Genomic DNA, 12,500 nt, shown 5'->3' on the forward strand with positions numbered 1-12,500 from the left:
GAAGCGGCGCATGCGGGCGGAGATGGAGCGTGGCCTGGCTGCGGACGGACACGCACCTGCGTCTGTCAAAATGCTGCCCACTTACGTCCGCTCCACGCCCAACGGGACAGGTAAAGGATGAGCAAAATTACTCGGGGGGGGGGGCATGGGGTGGGGGTTTGTGATGTGTGCGTTACGATCAAGATTTATTCCCCTCCCCCCGAGTTTGAATCTCAATCTTACCCCAAGTTTCTCTCATTTGGCCCTCCCTGTGGGGTCACCCTCCTCAGTTTTTTTTTGAATGATGGGGGATGTGCAGAACGTTGGTGAGCCTACTCTTTGATCCTAGTGCGCTCTCAGCCTCTTAAACCTCCCCCTCCGCACCCTCAAGCCTGACGAGGTTTGTCTCTCGGTCACTCCTGGCTCATGAGGGCCGAGCCCAATTTCCACTCCGTGCCCCAGGACCGGAGTGCCAGGGAATTTGGGGATTCGCTGATGTGAAGCATGGGGGAGGATTCCGCCTCTCGGCTTGGCGGCTGGTGGGATAGGAAACACGGTTGGTGCACTTGGAAGGCGCAACGCCACGGGTGATCCTCCGTCGCCACTCTCCCAACCTGTCCCAGCTCATGGCTCATGACAACCTCTCCTTCCTTTCTGCTCCCCCTACTGCCCAGAAAAAGGAGAATTCCTGGCCCTTGATTTTGGCATGGCGGGGGAGGGGGGCGGGATTGTAGGCGAGTTGGGGCATGGTTGATGTTTAATCCGTGCACTTGGATGGAGCTATGCCACAGGCGATCGTCCCTCGCCACTCGCTGGTTTTCCTGACGACCATTGCTCCTTTTCTCCCCCACCCACTAGAAAAGGGAGACTTCCCGGGGTCTTCATCTTGGAATGGCAGAGGGGGGAGTGCGGGGTTGACAGAATGTGTGCGTTTGGACGGAACAACGCCACCGGCATTCCTCCCTCGTCATTCTCCAACCTGCATTGCTTGACGTGATTCCAATCGAGCGTTCCTCCCTTTCTGACCGCCTCCCCTGCCCTCGGCATTCCCAACAGAAAACGGAGACTTCTTGGCCCTTGACCTCGGTGGGACAAATTTCCGGGTGCTGCTCGTGAAGCTTCGGAGCGGGAAGCGCCGGGTGGCAGAAATGCACAACAAGATCTATGCCATCCCGGTCGATGCCATGGAGGGCACCGGAGAGGAGGTGAGCAGCCAGGGGGAAGGGACACAGGGCGGTGGTGAGGTAGGTGGTTTGGGGGATTGGGCGTCACTTGACTCTCCCAAGCTCCAAGAAGAAAACTGACCTCCTAACACTCAGCGCCAGCAGGAGGCGCTGACACAATGTGGTCACATCACTGGGCTAGTAGCAGGTATGACTTTGGTCACATGGGGGCCCGAATCCCACCTGGGGAGCTGGCGGATCTGAAACTCCTTTTCCTCAATTCTGGAATAGGTAGGCACTGCTCGAGCGTTGGTGGCCGCAGAACTGGCGGTTGGCATCGCGAAAAACACCCATTGGGTTCACTGATGCCCATTTCATGAAGGAAATCTGCCATCCCTAACCAAAGCCGGGCACACGCGTGGTTTCCGACCCCTATAGCTCTTGTGGTTGGCTCTTTACTCCCGTCTGATACGCCCCTCACACAACACTCTGTTCAAGGGGCAATTTTTGGCCTCAGTGAGTTTACGTGCCATCCCATGAAATAACACTAGCTTGGGAACCCCCTGTCTTTCTCTTCCTTTCCTTTAGGATCCATGAGGCGCTGTGGGCCATCGACAGCAGCAGAATTGTACTCCAACACAATCAGTGCCCAGCACATCAGTGCAAAAATAAGGCTGAAACAACAATCTTCAGCCAGAAGTGTCGTGTGGATAATCCATCTCTGTCAGCTCCAGAGGTCCCCAGCGTTACAGATACCAGTCTTCAGCCAATTCAATTGACCTTAAGAAACATTTGGAGACCCTGGATACAGCAAAGGCTACGGGCCCTGACAACATTCCAGCAATATTACTGAAGGCTTGTGCTCCAGAACTTGCCGCCCTCCCCTAGCCAAGCTGTTCCAGTATAATTACGACACTGGTATCTATCCAACAATGTGAAAATTTGCTCAGGTATATCCTGTACATGAAAAGCAGGATAAGTCCAACCCGGCCAATTCCTGCCCCATCAGCCTCCCCTCGACCATCAGGAAAGTGATGAAGGTGTCACTGACAGAGCTATCAGACAGCACCTACTCAGCAATAACCTCCTCAGCGACACCCAGTTTGGGTTCCGCCAGGGCCACTCAACTCCTGACCTCATCACAGTCCTGGCTCAAACAATTCCAGAGTTGAGGCGAGAGTGACAGCCCTGATGTAGGATCATCGAATCATACAGTATGAATGAGATCCTTTGGCCCATTGAGGCGTCCCGCCAAAAACCACACTAAATCGACACTGGTCTGACTTTCCCGCACTCGGCCCACAACCTTAAATGTTATGACACATCAAGGGCTTATCCAAGTCCTTGTTAAAAGTTGTGAGTTTTCCAGCCTCAACTGCCCTCCCAGGCAGTGTATTCCAAATCTCCATCACCTTCTGGATGAAATCGTTTCACTCAAATTCCCCTCTGACGTTTCACTTTAGAATGGCGTCCCTTCATTATTGACTCTTTGACTAAGAGAAACAGCCAAGCTGCCCATGCCCGTCAGAATCATACACACCTCTGTCAGCTTTCCCCCTCAACCTTCTCTGCTCCAAAGAAAACAACCCAAGCTTCTCAAGCCTCTGTTCATCGCTAAACCGTTGTATTCCAGGCAACATCCTGGTCAAACTCCTTTGCACCCCCTTCAGTACAATCCCATCCTTCCTATAGTCTGGTGACTGGGACTGTACATCCAAGCTAATATGAACCCTCTCTCATTCTGCAACACAGTCACTTGGACACAATGACACGGGGAACAAGTGGGAGTGGAGATCCACATGAACTCCGCCCCTCCTCTCTGAACCGCTCGCCATGCCTGTCTTGGAAATGTATTGGCCGTTCCTTTAGTGTCTCTGGGTCAAAAATCCTAGAATCTCTAAAAGCACACCGTGTGCGTTGTGTGTGTCGGAGGGTGGTGGTTGGGGGTGTGGATGAGGAGGGTCCCTACATCGCGTGGGGACCGCACTGGTTGAAGATACCTTCTCAAGGGGGCGATTAGGGTGAATGGGGGCAACAAATGCTGGGCCCCGCCAAGCGAGGCCACATTGCGTGAAGGAAATACAAGATCACAGTTCTTCCCAGATCCTGAGTGTTGTCAGTCCCTCGGCAGCCATTGCGAAACCACATGGTATTGGGGTTAGTGCGGAACTGCGGTTGGCTGTGGCTCTTCTGGGAAACTCTTCATGGACACTCAATGGAGTTGACCTTCCGGTTGTCTGTCGGACGACTTGATTTGCAATACATGCCTAGATTTTGTCTTTGTCTTCCCCCCCACCCTCCCAACCGGCCAACCCTCCCTTCTTTTGGCAGCTATTTGATCACATCGTCCACTGCATCTCGGATTTCCTGGAGTATATGGGGAGAAAGCAACGCATTCTGCCGCTGGGCTTCACCTTTTCCTTTCCTTGTGAGCAGCGGGGCCTCGATCAGGTCAGTTCACCCACCCACTCGAGCCTTGCCCTCTAGGCCCGAGGCCACACCCAGGGCCTACCCAGCTCGGTGTCTCGCTGTTTGCCCGAGGCTGCAGGCCGCTCCATCCAACCTTCAGACGAAAAGTTCGATTTTGGGCACCAGCCGATCGCTGTCAAAGCTTCCTCTTCCTTCGTGGGGCGTTAGCATGGGATTGAGGTGTGGAAAGGCCTCCGTGTAGCTACCCCACACCCCCTAAACTCCTCTTAGGTCACCCTCTGCCTCACTGGAGATCAGCAATCGGAAGGCCTCCGAGGGGAAATGGGACCGCTAGGAGGCAAGGGGTTGGAAAAGGGTTTGCATTTTGGGTGTGCGTTGCCCTGGCCCTGAATGGCCATGGGTTGAGTCAGCAATGCTGGGCACCTTTGGCGAGGGTCTTATTCCTGAGCCAATGCCCTCCCTCACCCTGATAAGTCAGGAGTATGCAAATCTCTTCTCCTCAGTCGTAACCTTTCTCCTCCATTGAGGGGCTGATCCAGACGGCAAGGTGGGCTGAAGAGGGCTAGCGTGGCAAGCTAGGTAGTGCCACCACTGCCCCGCGCACCCCCCCCCCCAACAATACCCGCGGATTTCCGGCCATGCGACCATAAATCTCTTCCCCCTCCATCCCCAGGCCATCCTTTTGAAGTGGACGAAAGGATTCAAAGCGACAGGCTGCGAGGGCGAAGATATTGTCGATCTCCTCCGAGAAGCCATCAAGAGGAGAGAGGTACGTACTCACTGGTGCCCCCTGCCACAGATTCGTTCCACATTATAGCGAGTTACGTGCCACCCTGCCGCCAGCCTATTCCCACCATCCAGTTGCAGTAATGCTGGGCTGTGCCAAGATGCCATTCAGCAGCTCCTCATGACCCTTTATCCTTAAAACCCTTGCTGTTCCCAACTCTGAATTCAATTATTCCCTCAGTTTTTATCTCTTTCTTTCTTTCTCTGTTTCTTTCTCTCTCTCTCTCGTTCCCTCTCTTTCCCTTCCTCCTTGTGTCTCTTTCTCTTATTTTCTCCCATTCCTCTGTGTCTTGCTTCTCCTCTCACTAGCTCCCCCTTGCTCTCAATCCCTGCTTTCTCCGTCCATCCCTCTATTTCTTTCACTCCCTCTCTCTGCACCCTTTTTGTCTCTCCCTTCCCCGTCACTCTCTCCATCTCAGTTTCTCCCCATTTCTCACCCCGCCTCTCTTTCACACATTCTTGCCTGACTCTGTCTCTCCATTCCCCATCTCTTGCTCTCTTTTCATTGTTCTGTACCTCCATCCCTGTTTCTCTCACCCCTTTCTCTCGCTCCATTTCTCTCACCTTCTCTCCCTCACACACGCCCTTGTTCCATGTCTCCATCTCTCCCAATCCTCCCTTTCACTTCTCCCTCACTGTCTTCATTCCTCTCTCTTACCATCCTTCTATCCCTCTCCCTCCCTTTCTCATCCCTTCCCTCCCCCTTACCCTTGTCTCATTTCTCTCTCTCTTTCTCATTTTCACTCTCTCTGTCTCTCACACCTTCTTCCTTTCTGTCTAACCTCCCAAAATTAGCTGCAGTCCTAAGCCAGGGTCTCCACGAGGTTGTCCTGCCAATTTTGCCTGTTTGATTCCCGGGAAATTCCTGGGATGTCTACATTGCACTTGCCCTGCAGGCAGCAAGCTGAGAGCGTGCTGACATTTTAAACTGTGGCCTGGTTTGCAATGCTCTGAACTGAATGGAAGTTCTCTAGGTACTCTCCTTCAATGAGTTGGAAACCAGTGATGTTCAATACTGTGTTAATACATTCCCCCCAACTGTGTCCAGATGAGTTTCCCTTTTACTATTGTAATGACCTTCCCCATCTCAGTTTGCTTCCTAACAGACAAGCAATGGAGCTAGCCCTTCCTGGCCTGCCCAACCATTTCTTCTGATCCAACTCTGTCTCTTGTTCTCTGCTTTCTCCCTTTTGCCCCAAGAGCTACAGCTACCTGCTTTTCGAAAACACTCAAATGTTTTGCTCCCGGCCACTTTCTGTGACAGAGAACCCCACAAGAATTCCCGTCCCCCCCACCCCCCCCACTCTCTAGGTGAAGACATTTCCCCTCAGCTCAGTCCTACTCTGTATTGTTAGACTGTGATCCCTTGGTTCTGGACTCCCCCCCACCCCCGTCATCAGGAATACCCTTCCTGTGTTCACCCTGTCTAGTCCCAGTTAGAATGTGATAGGTTTTTATGAGATCCCCTCCCCTCATTCTTCTAAACTCCAGTGAATATAATCCTAACCCGATCCAGTTTCCCTTCATCCGCCAGTCTGTGCCATCCCAGGAATCAGTCGCTGCACTCTGTTCATCGCCAGAAACCACCCCCCCCTCAGATAAGGAGACCCCCAAACCTCCCACTCCCACACACAATACTCCAAGGTGCGGTCTCTCCTGGTCCAATTGCAGAGAGACGTTCCTGCTCCTGTACTCCGATCCTTTCACCATGACGGGGCCAACATCTCATTGGCGTTCCTCACCACCCTGCTGTCCCTGCTCCTGCGAGGCTGACTTTCAGCAACTGGTGTAGGATGGGAGACCCAGGCCTTGTTGCACCTCTCCACTCTTTTTCCAATCGGTCCCTGAAGGAAGCATTCACTGCTGTCCCTGTTGATTCCCTGGCCCACCGTGCTCGGGGATTGGGAGTGACATTTAGCGGGGGCGGTCTTGCTAATCCGTTCTCCCTCTCCCGTGCTTTTGCAGGAATTTGAGGTGGACGTGGTCGCGATTGTCAACGACACTGTGGGAACCATGATGTCTTGCGGCTACGATGACCCTCTCTGCGAGGTCGGCCTCATTGTCGGTGAGCACTCATGTGATGAGGCATCTCTGCCTCGAGGCCACAGGGACTCTGAGCTATTGAACACCTTTGCTTTCATGTTTCCTCGGCTCAAACCTTTTTGGGACGTCAATGCTGAGGTTGTACAAGAGTACCATGTCTCATTCTTGTTTACCCTGCGACAGGAATGATATTATTAAGCTGGAAAAGGTTTGGGAGAGATTTACCGGGATGTTGCTGGGTACGGAGGGTTTGAGTTATACAGAGGGGCTGGTTAAGCAGTGACCTTTTTCGCAGGAGCATAGGAGGTTGAGGGGTGACCCTATAGGGGTTTGTCAAATCATGAGGGGCGCAGATAAGTTGCATGGCTGGTTTCTTTACCCTAGGGTGGGGGATTTCGAGTTGAGATAGAAAGATTTAAAAAAAGACACAAGGGGTAAATGTTTTACATAAAGAGGAAGTAGTGGGTGGGGCTATGGTTACAACTTTTAAAAGACATTTAGCTAAGTGCATGAATTGGAAACGTTTGGGGGGATATGGGCCAGGAACAGGCAGGTGGGACTAGCCTAGTTTGGGATTATGATCGGCATGGACTGGCTGGGCCGAAGAGCCTACTGCTCTATTAAACCATTGCGCAGATGCGGAGAGAATGCATCAGGAAGTAACCCTTGCTTTAACCATAGAGTCACAATCAATCATTAGCCAGAGATGTGGCGGGTTCTACAGGTTTTGGCGTTTCAAACAGTAAAGCGCATTAGAAGTCAGGAAGTACACAGGGCAGCGACTGGTCGATTTGGGGTCAGGCAACTAGGAACCAGGCTGCCAGGCGGAACTGCAACTTTGTATACCTGCTTGAAGTGAGAAATGTGGGTTATAATCGGAACGGTGATCGACTGGGGAAAAGGGGAGGTCCAGGGAGACCTGGCTGTCCCTCATTCGCCGGAAAGTCAGCATTGCAAGTGCAGCAGACGATGAAGAAGGCAAATGTTTGACTTAGATTGGCTGTGGCACCGCCCTGAATAATGCACATATGGGCACCCTTGCCAGTGTTCTTGTTGAAGTGGCACGCTTCTCGTTGGCAGAGAATTGCCCACAAATAGACGCAGCTAGCAGCAAGCACAGGTGAGCCGCACTGGGTGTCCAACCAGTCAAATTGAGTAATTTGCCCATATCATGCTTGGCGCTCTTGGCATTGCTCAGCAAGTGCTGTCCAATCGCACGTTTGGGTGTACTGATGGGTGCTGCGATCTGAGATTTTTGCCAGCCTGGTCTCTTCAGTATGGCCAGTCCCCTGCCAGTCATGAGCAGCGAAAGCACAAGCTGTTCGATGTGATCGAGACTTTTGTATTTGGCATCGCGCTGGCCCTCAATTCCAACTTTCCACCCTCGGTGCCCCTACCTCCCTCCCCTCCTGCTGAAGTTCAGCGATTTGAATGTGGGTGCACTTGAACAATGCCGCAACATCACAGATTTACAGTCACCTCATCTCCCCATCTTTTTTAATGCAATTCTAGCTGAAATTCGGGTTTGGACTGGCCAACATATCTCTGATCACATGCTTCAGAGTTTCAAACTTTGGTGAGTGGCTGCAGAGTGGTTTGCAGACAGTACACGCTGCTGCTACTGAGCATCGTTGGTGGAGGGAGTGGATGGTTATGGATGTGAGGCCAAATCGTAGAAGATGCCAAGTTTCCTGAGTGTTCTTGGAGCTGCCCCCTATCTAGGGCGAGTGGGGAGTATTCCTCACACTCCTGACTCGTGCCTTGTGGGACAAGCTTTGGGAGGGTGAGTTAGTCACTACCGGATTCCCAGCCTCCGACCTCTGGCTGTATTAAGCAGCCTTTGCATTTCAGTATCTGGCCGATGGCGACCCTGAAGTGCATTGCTTTGCTTTGAGTTGTGTGTTTTCTTTCCTCACCGCGTTCTGCAGGGACAGGTTGCAACGCATGCTACATGGAAGAGATGAAGAATGTGGAGGTGGTCGAAGGCGAGGAAGGGAGGATGTGCATTAACACAGAATGGGGCGCCTTTGGAGAAAACGGCTGCCTGGATGACATCCGAACCGAATTCGACCAGGAAGTGGATCGGCTTTCTATGAATCCGGGCAAACAGACGTAAGGAAGCATGGTTCTCAAATCCCGAGGCGTCGCTTCGAGAAATGAGCAAAATCCTTTGGAATTGTAGGACCATTTGTCTGTCGCGTAAAGATGCTGTCGCAACGTTGCGCTCAGTTCATATTTAACCCACGGCTAAGTTCATGTCTGGAAGGGCGGGGCTAGTCTGGAATCATGGAGTGGTCTCAGTCTCCCCAGAGGCGCTTGCACAATCTGCCTTCAAAGCACACAGCAGCTCGGTCCACGTGAGATAGTAGGAGCTGCAGATGCTGGAGAATCCGAGACAACACGGTGTGGAGCTGGATGGACACAGCAGGAGCACAAAAGCTGATGTTTCAGGACTAGAGTCATGGTATAGAATACAAGAGCAAGGGGGTAATGCTGGAAGTTGTTCAGGGCGTTGGTCTGGCCATAACTGGAGGACTGTGTGCAGTTCTGGACACATCCTGACAGGAAGCATGTGACGGGCACGAGAGGGGGTACAGAGGGGGCTCACCAGGATATTGCTTGTGTTGGAGAAACTGAGCTACCAGGAGAGACTGGAAGACTGAGCTGGGGTGGTGGGCTGGGGGAAATGTGCCTAAGGATTATGTGAGGGAGGGACAGGGTGAATAGAAAAACAGCTGCTCCCCTTGGTAGGTGCAGAGGAGATTTACTAGGATGTTGCCTGGTCTGGAGCACAGGCCCTGTGAAGAAAGGCTGAGGGACTTAGGTCTGTTCTCATTGGAGAGAAGGAGGCTAAAGAGGGGATTTAATAGAGACATGCAAGATGATCAGAGGATTAGATAGGGTGGACAGTGAGAGTCTTTTTCCGAGGATAACGACTTCAGCCAGTACGAGGGGGCATAGCTGCAAACTGAGGGTTGATAGATTTAAGACAGATGTCAGAGGCAGGTTCTTTACTCAGAGAGTGGTAAGGGCATGGAATGCCCTGCCTGCCAATGTAGTTCACTCAGCCACATTAGGGACATTTAAACAGTCCTTGGATAAACATATGGATAATGATGGGATAGTGTAGGGGGATGGGCTTAGATTAGTTCACAGGTCGGTGTAACATCGAGGGCCTAAGGCCCTGTTCTGTGCTGTATTGTTCTATGTTCGATGTTCTAACACTCCCCAGGGCCTTACCATTAAGTGTATAAGTCCTGCCCTGATGTGCCTTTCCCAAAATGCAGCCCCTCACATTTATCTCAATTAAACTCCATCTGCCGCCCCTCGGCCCATGGGCCCATGGAGCTAGGTTAGTTTGGGAAACCAGGTCAGCATGAACGATCTGGGCTGAAGGGTCTGTTTCCGTGCTGTGTGAATCTCAGAACATAGAACAGTACAGCACAATACAGGCCCTTCGGCCCATGATGTTGTACCGAACTTTTACCCGAAACCTAAGGTCTATCTAACCTCCACCCCTACCTTAGCATTCGACGACTCATCTCTCTCATGCCATTGAAATTGGCACATGGGAAATAGAGGGATGACTAGCCAAGTGTACTCTGCCATTCAATAAGATGATGTTTCGAAGCTTAATCACACACTCTTGCCTGGCTTCCATTCAATCTTTATGTCGAATTAGGCAGAATGTATTTTTTCAGAGATTTGTAAGATGTGTCGTAAATGTAGAGATTAGTACTTTTCCAGCTGTTCACTTTCGAACCCTTTGCATTTTGTTTGCTATATTCCAGAAGAAACCAAACCAAAACTGGAACTGACCCCTTGGGAAAGGGGGTGTGGTGGGAGGTGCAAAGAGATCTGAATATCCCTTGGGTGGGTATTTGGCAGCGAACCCAGAACCAGGGCGTCATAGTCTAAGGATATGGGGTAGGACTGAGATGGGGAGAAATGCCTTCACCCAGAGAGTTGGGGGGGTTAGCGGTGGGAACCCTAAGGAATTCTCTGCCACAGAAAGCGGTTGGGGCTGAAACACTGAATGTTTCAAAGAATGAGTTGGATATAGTTCTCATGGATGAAGGGATCAAAGGATGAAGGTGGGGGGGGGGTGCACAGAGTTGGCTGATCAGCCTACAATGTGATTGACCAATGGAGTGAGGTTGAAGGGCTGAATGGCCTCCTGTTTTCTCTGGCAGGTATGAGAAGATGATCAGCGGCATGTACCTGGGCGAGATAGTCCGCAACATCCTCATCGACTTCACAAAGCGGGGGCTGCTGTTCCGGGGACAGATCTCAGAAAGGCTCAAGACCAGGGGCATCTTCGAAACCAAGTTCCTGTCTCACATCGAGAGGTGAGTTACCGGAGTAGGGGTGGGTCGGGGAGATGGGGATTTGGGGAATGGGGATGGGCGAGGGGGTGAAGATGGGAGTTGGGCGAGATTGCCAGATGGAATGCCAAAGTGACGCAATGGGCTGAGCGGCCTCCTGCTGTGTCCTGGTTACAAACCACCCCCTCCCTTCCGCCCACCCCTCTCCCAGGCTAACCACCGCCCCCACCCCGACCGACAACCGTACAGCAATCATGGGTCTTAGGCAGCCTACCCACCCCCCCCACCTCCCACGACACCCTATTCCCCAGTGAGATGGAGAAACTTATTAAAGGTTAGGGATTGCAGTGATGATTGATTCATCTTGATATCCATCCATCTGTCTCTGTCTCTCTGCCTCTCGCTGATACACTTTCTCTCTCTTCCTCTGTCTCTCCCTCTCTTCGTTTCTCTCTCTGTGTATCTCTTTCTCGGTCTCTCTCAGTTTATATTCCTTTGTCTGTCTGTCTCTCTCTGTGTCTCTCTCTCTCTCTCTCTCTCTCTCTGTATCTGTCTCTGTCTTGCTCTCTCTCTCTCTGTCTCTCTGCCTGTCTCTCTCTCTCTCTCTGTATCTGTCTCTGTCTCGCTCTCTCTCTCTCTCTCTGCCTGTCTCTGTCTGTCTCTCTCTCTCTCTCTCTGTCCCTCTACCTGTCTCTGTCTCTCGCTCTCTCTCTATCTCTGCATCTGCCTCTCTATCTTATTCCCTCTCTCTCTCTCTCTCTCTCTCTCTCTCTCTGTCTCTCTACCTGTCTCTGTCTCTTTCTCTGTCTCTGTCTCTTGATCTCATTCCCTGTCTCTCTCCCTCTCTGTTTCTCTATGTGCCTCTGTCTCTCCATTTCTCTCTCTTTACCTCACAAGAAGTGTGGGACATGTCAAAGAGCTGAAAGCTGGCACTGTAAGGGAAAGTTCTGGCTCGCTCCAGGTCCCCGTGTTGGGGGACAGTCCTCAGGCTTTCAGATTGGCGTTGTCATGGTTGTGAGAAAGGAAGGGGGCTTCCAGGCCCCAAAGAGCCCTGGGGAATTTCTGCCTTGTTCCCATCTGGACACAGCTGCAAGAATACCAAATCTGACGGCCCTGGGTGGGGGCAGGATTGGAGAGGAGCGGGGAATGGTAATTTATATGGTGGGGGTGCTAATTGGTTGGCAAGTGGGCTCTGATTGGCATGGGCACTGAGAATAGTTCAAGGAGGACTTTTTGTTTCAGTTGAAATTGGGCCCAGCTGGTAATTATTGTCCAGGGCATTGACTTAGGGAGCATTTGCCCTCATTGATGTGAGGGATGGGGGCAATTGGAGCTGGTTTGCACAGTTATCTCGCTGGCGGTGTCACACTTGAGCACATGTGGCCTAGCGCAGAATGGATCTTCACTTCCTTTGGCCCATTCAGTCCTCAGTTGTGTCTGGCTACGTTGGCATGGTCCCTTGGCACCCTCACCTCGAATCAGTGCCACATTCAGACAGGAGACTCAGGCCCTTGGGGTATCATGAACAGCCAGTTTTTATCATGTCATCGCTTGTAATGAGGAAAGTGCAGCAGCCAATTTTCCGCCACAAACTCCTACCCATTTTTCATCCCATTTGACGATGTTTGAGCATTGATTTTTCTGTCCCCGAATTGCCGCCTTGAGAAGATGGGCAGGGTGAGGGGCTCGGAGGGTGAGCTTGTGCAGGCGGGGGGGGGGTGTTCCCATGTACCTGCTGCCCCTTGTCCTTCTGGATGGAAGTGGGTGGTGCGTT

The 12,500-nt window shown here is 51.9% G+C and overlaps 1 protein-coding gene across 2 annotated transcripts in view; it reads left to right on the forward strand.

Moving 5' to 3' along the window:
- The window catches only part of hk2 (hexokinase 2), a 53,112-nt gene that overhangs the window by 31,372 nt on the left and 9,240 nt on the right, over positions 1-12,500 (forward strand). For both annotated transcript variants that reach the window (XM_048523128.2, XM_048523129.2), the window contains 7 exons: positions 1-110; positions 1,036-1,184; positions 3,474-3,593; positions 4,246-4,341; positions 6,324-6,423; positions 8,330-8,513; positions 10,595-10,750. The exon at positions 1-110 is cut by the window's left edge and continues 195 nt beyond it. In XM_048523128.2, coding sequence (XP_048379085.2) covers positions 1-110; positions 1,036-1,184; positions 3,474-3,593; positions 4,246-4,341; positions 6,324-6,423; positions 8,330-8,513; positions 10,595-10,750 — 915 coding nt within the window. The remainder of the gene's footprint in view (positions 111-1,035; positions 1,185-3,473; positions 3,594-4,245; positions 4,342-6,323; positions 6,424-8,329; positions 8,514-10,594; positions 10,751-12,500) is intronic.

Source organism: Stegostoma tigrinum, chromosome 40 (assembly GCF_030684315.1).
Source record: "Stegostoma tigrinum isolate sSteTig4 chromosome 40, sSteTig4.hap1, whole genome shotgun sequence".
NCBI lineage: Eukaryota > Metazoa > Chordata > Chondrichthyes > Orectolobiformes > Stegostomatidae > Stegostoma > Stegostoma tigrinum.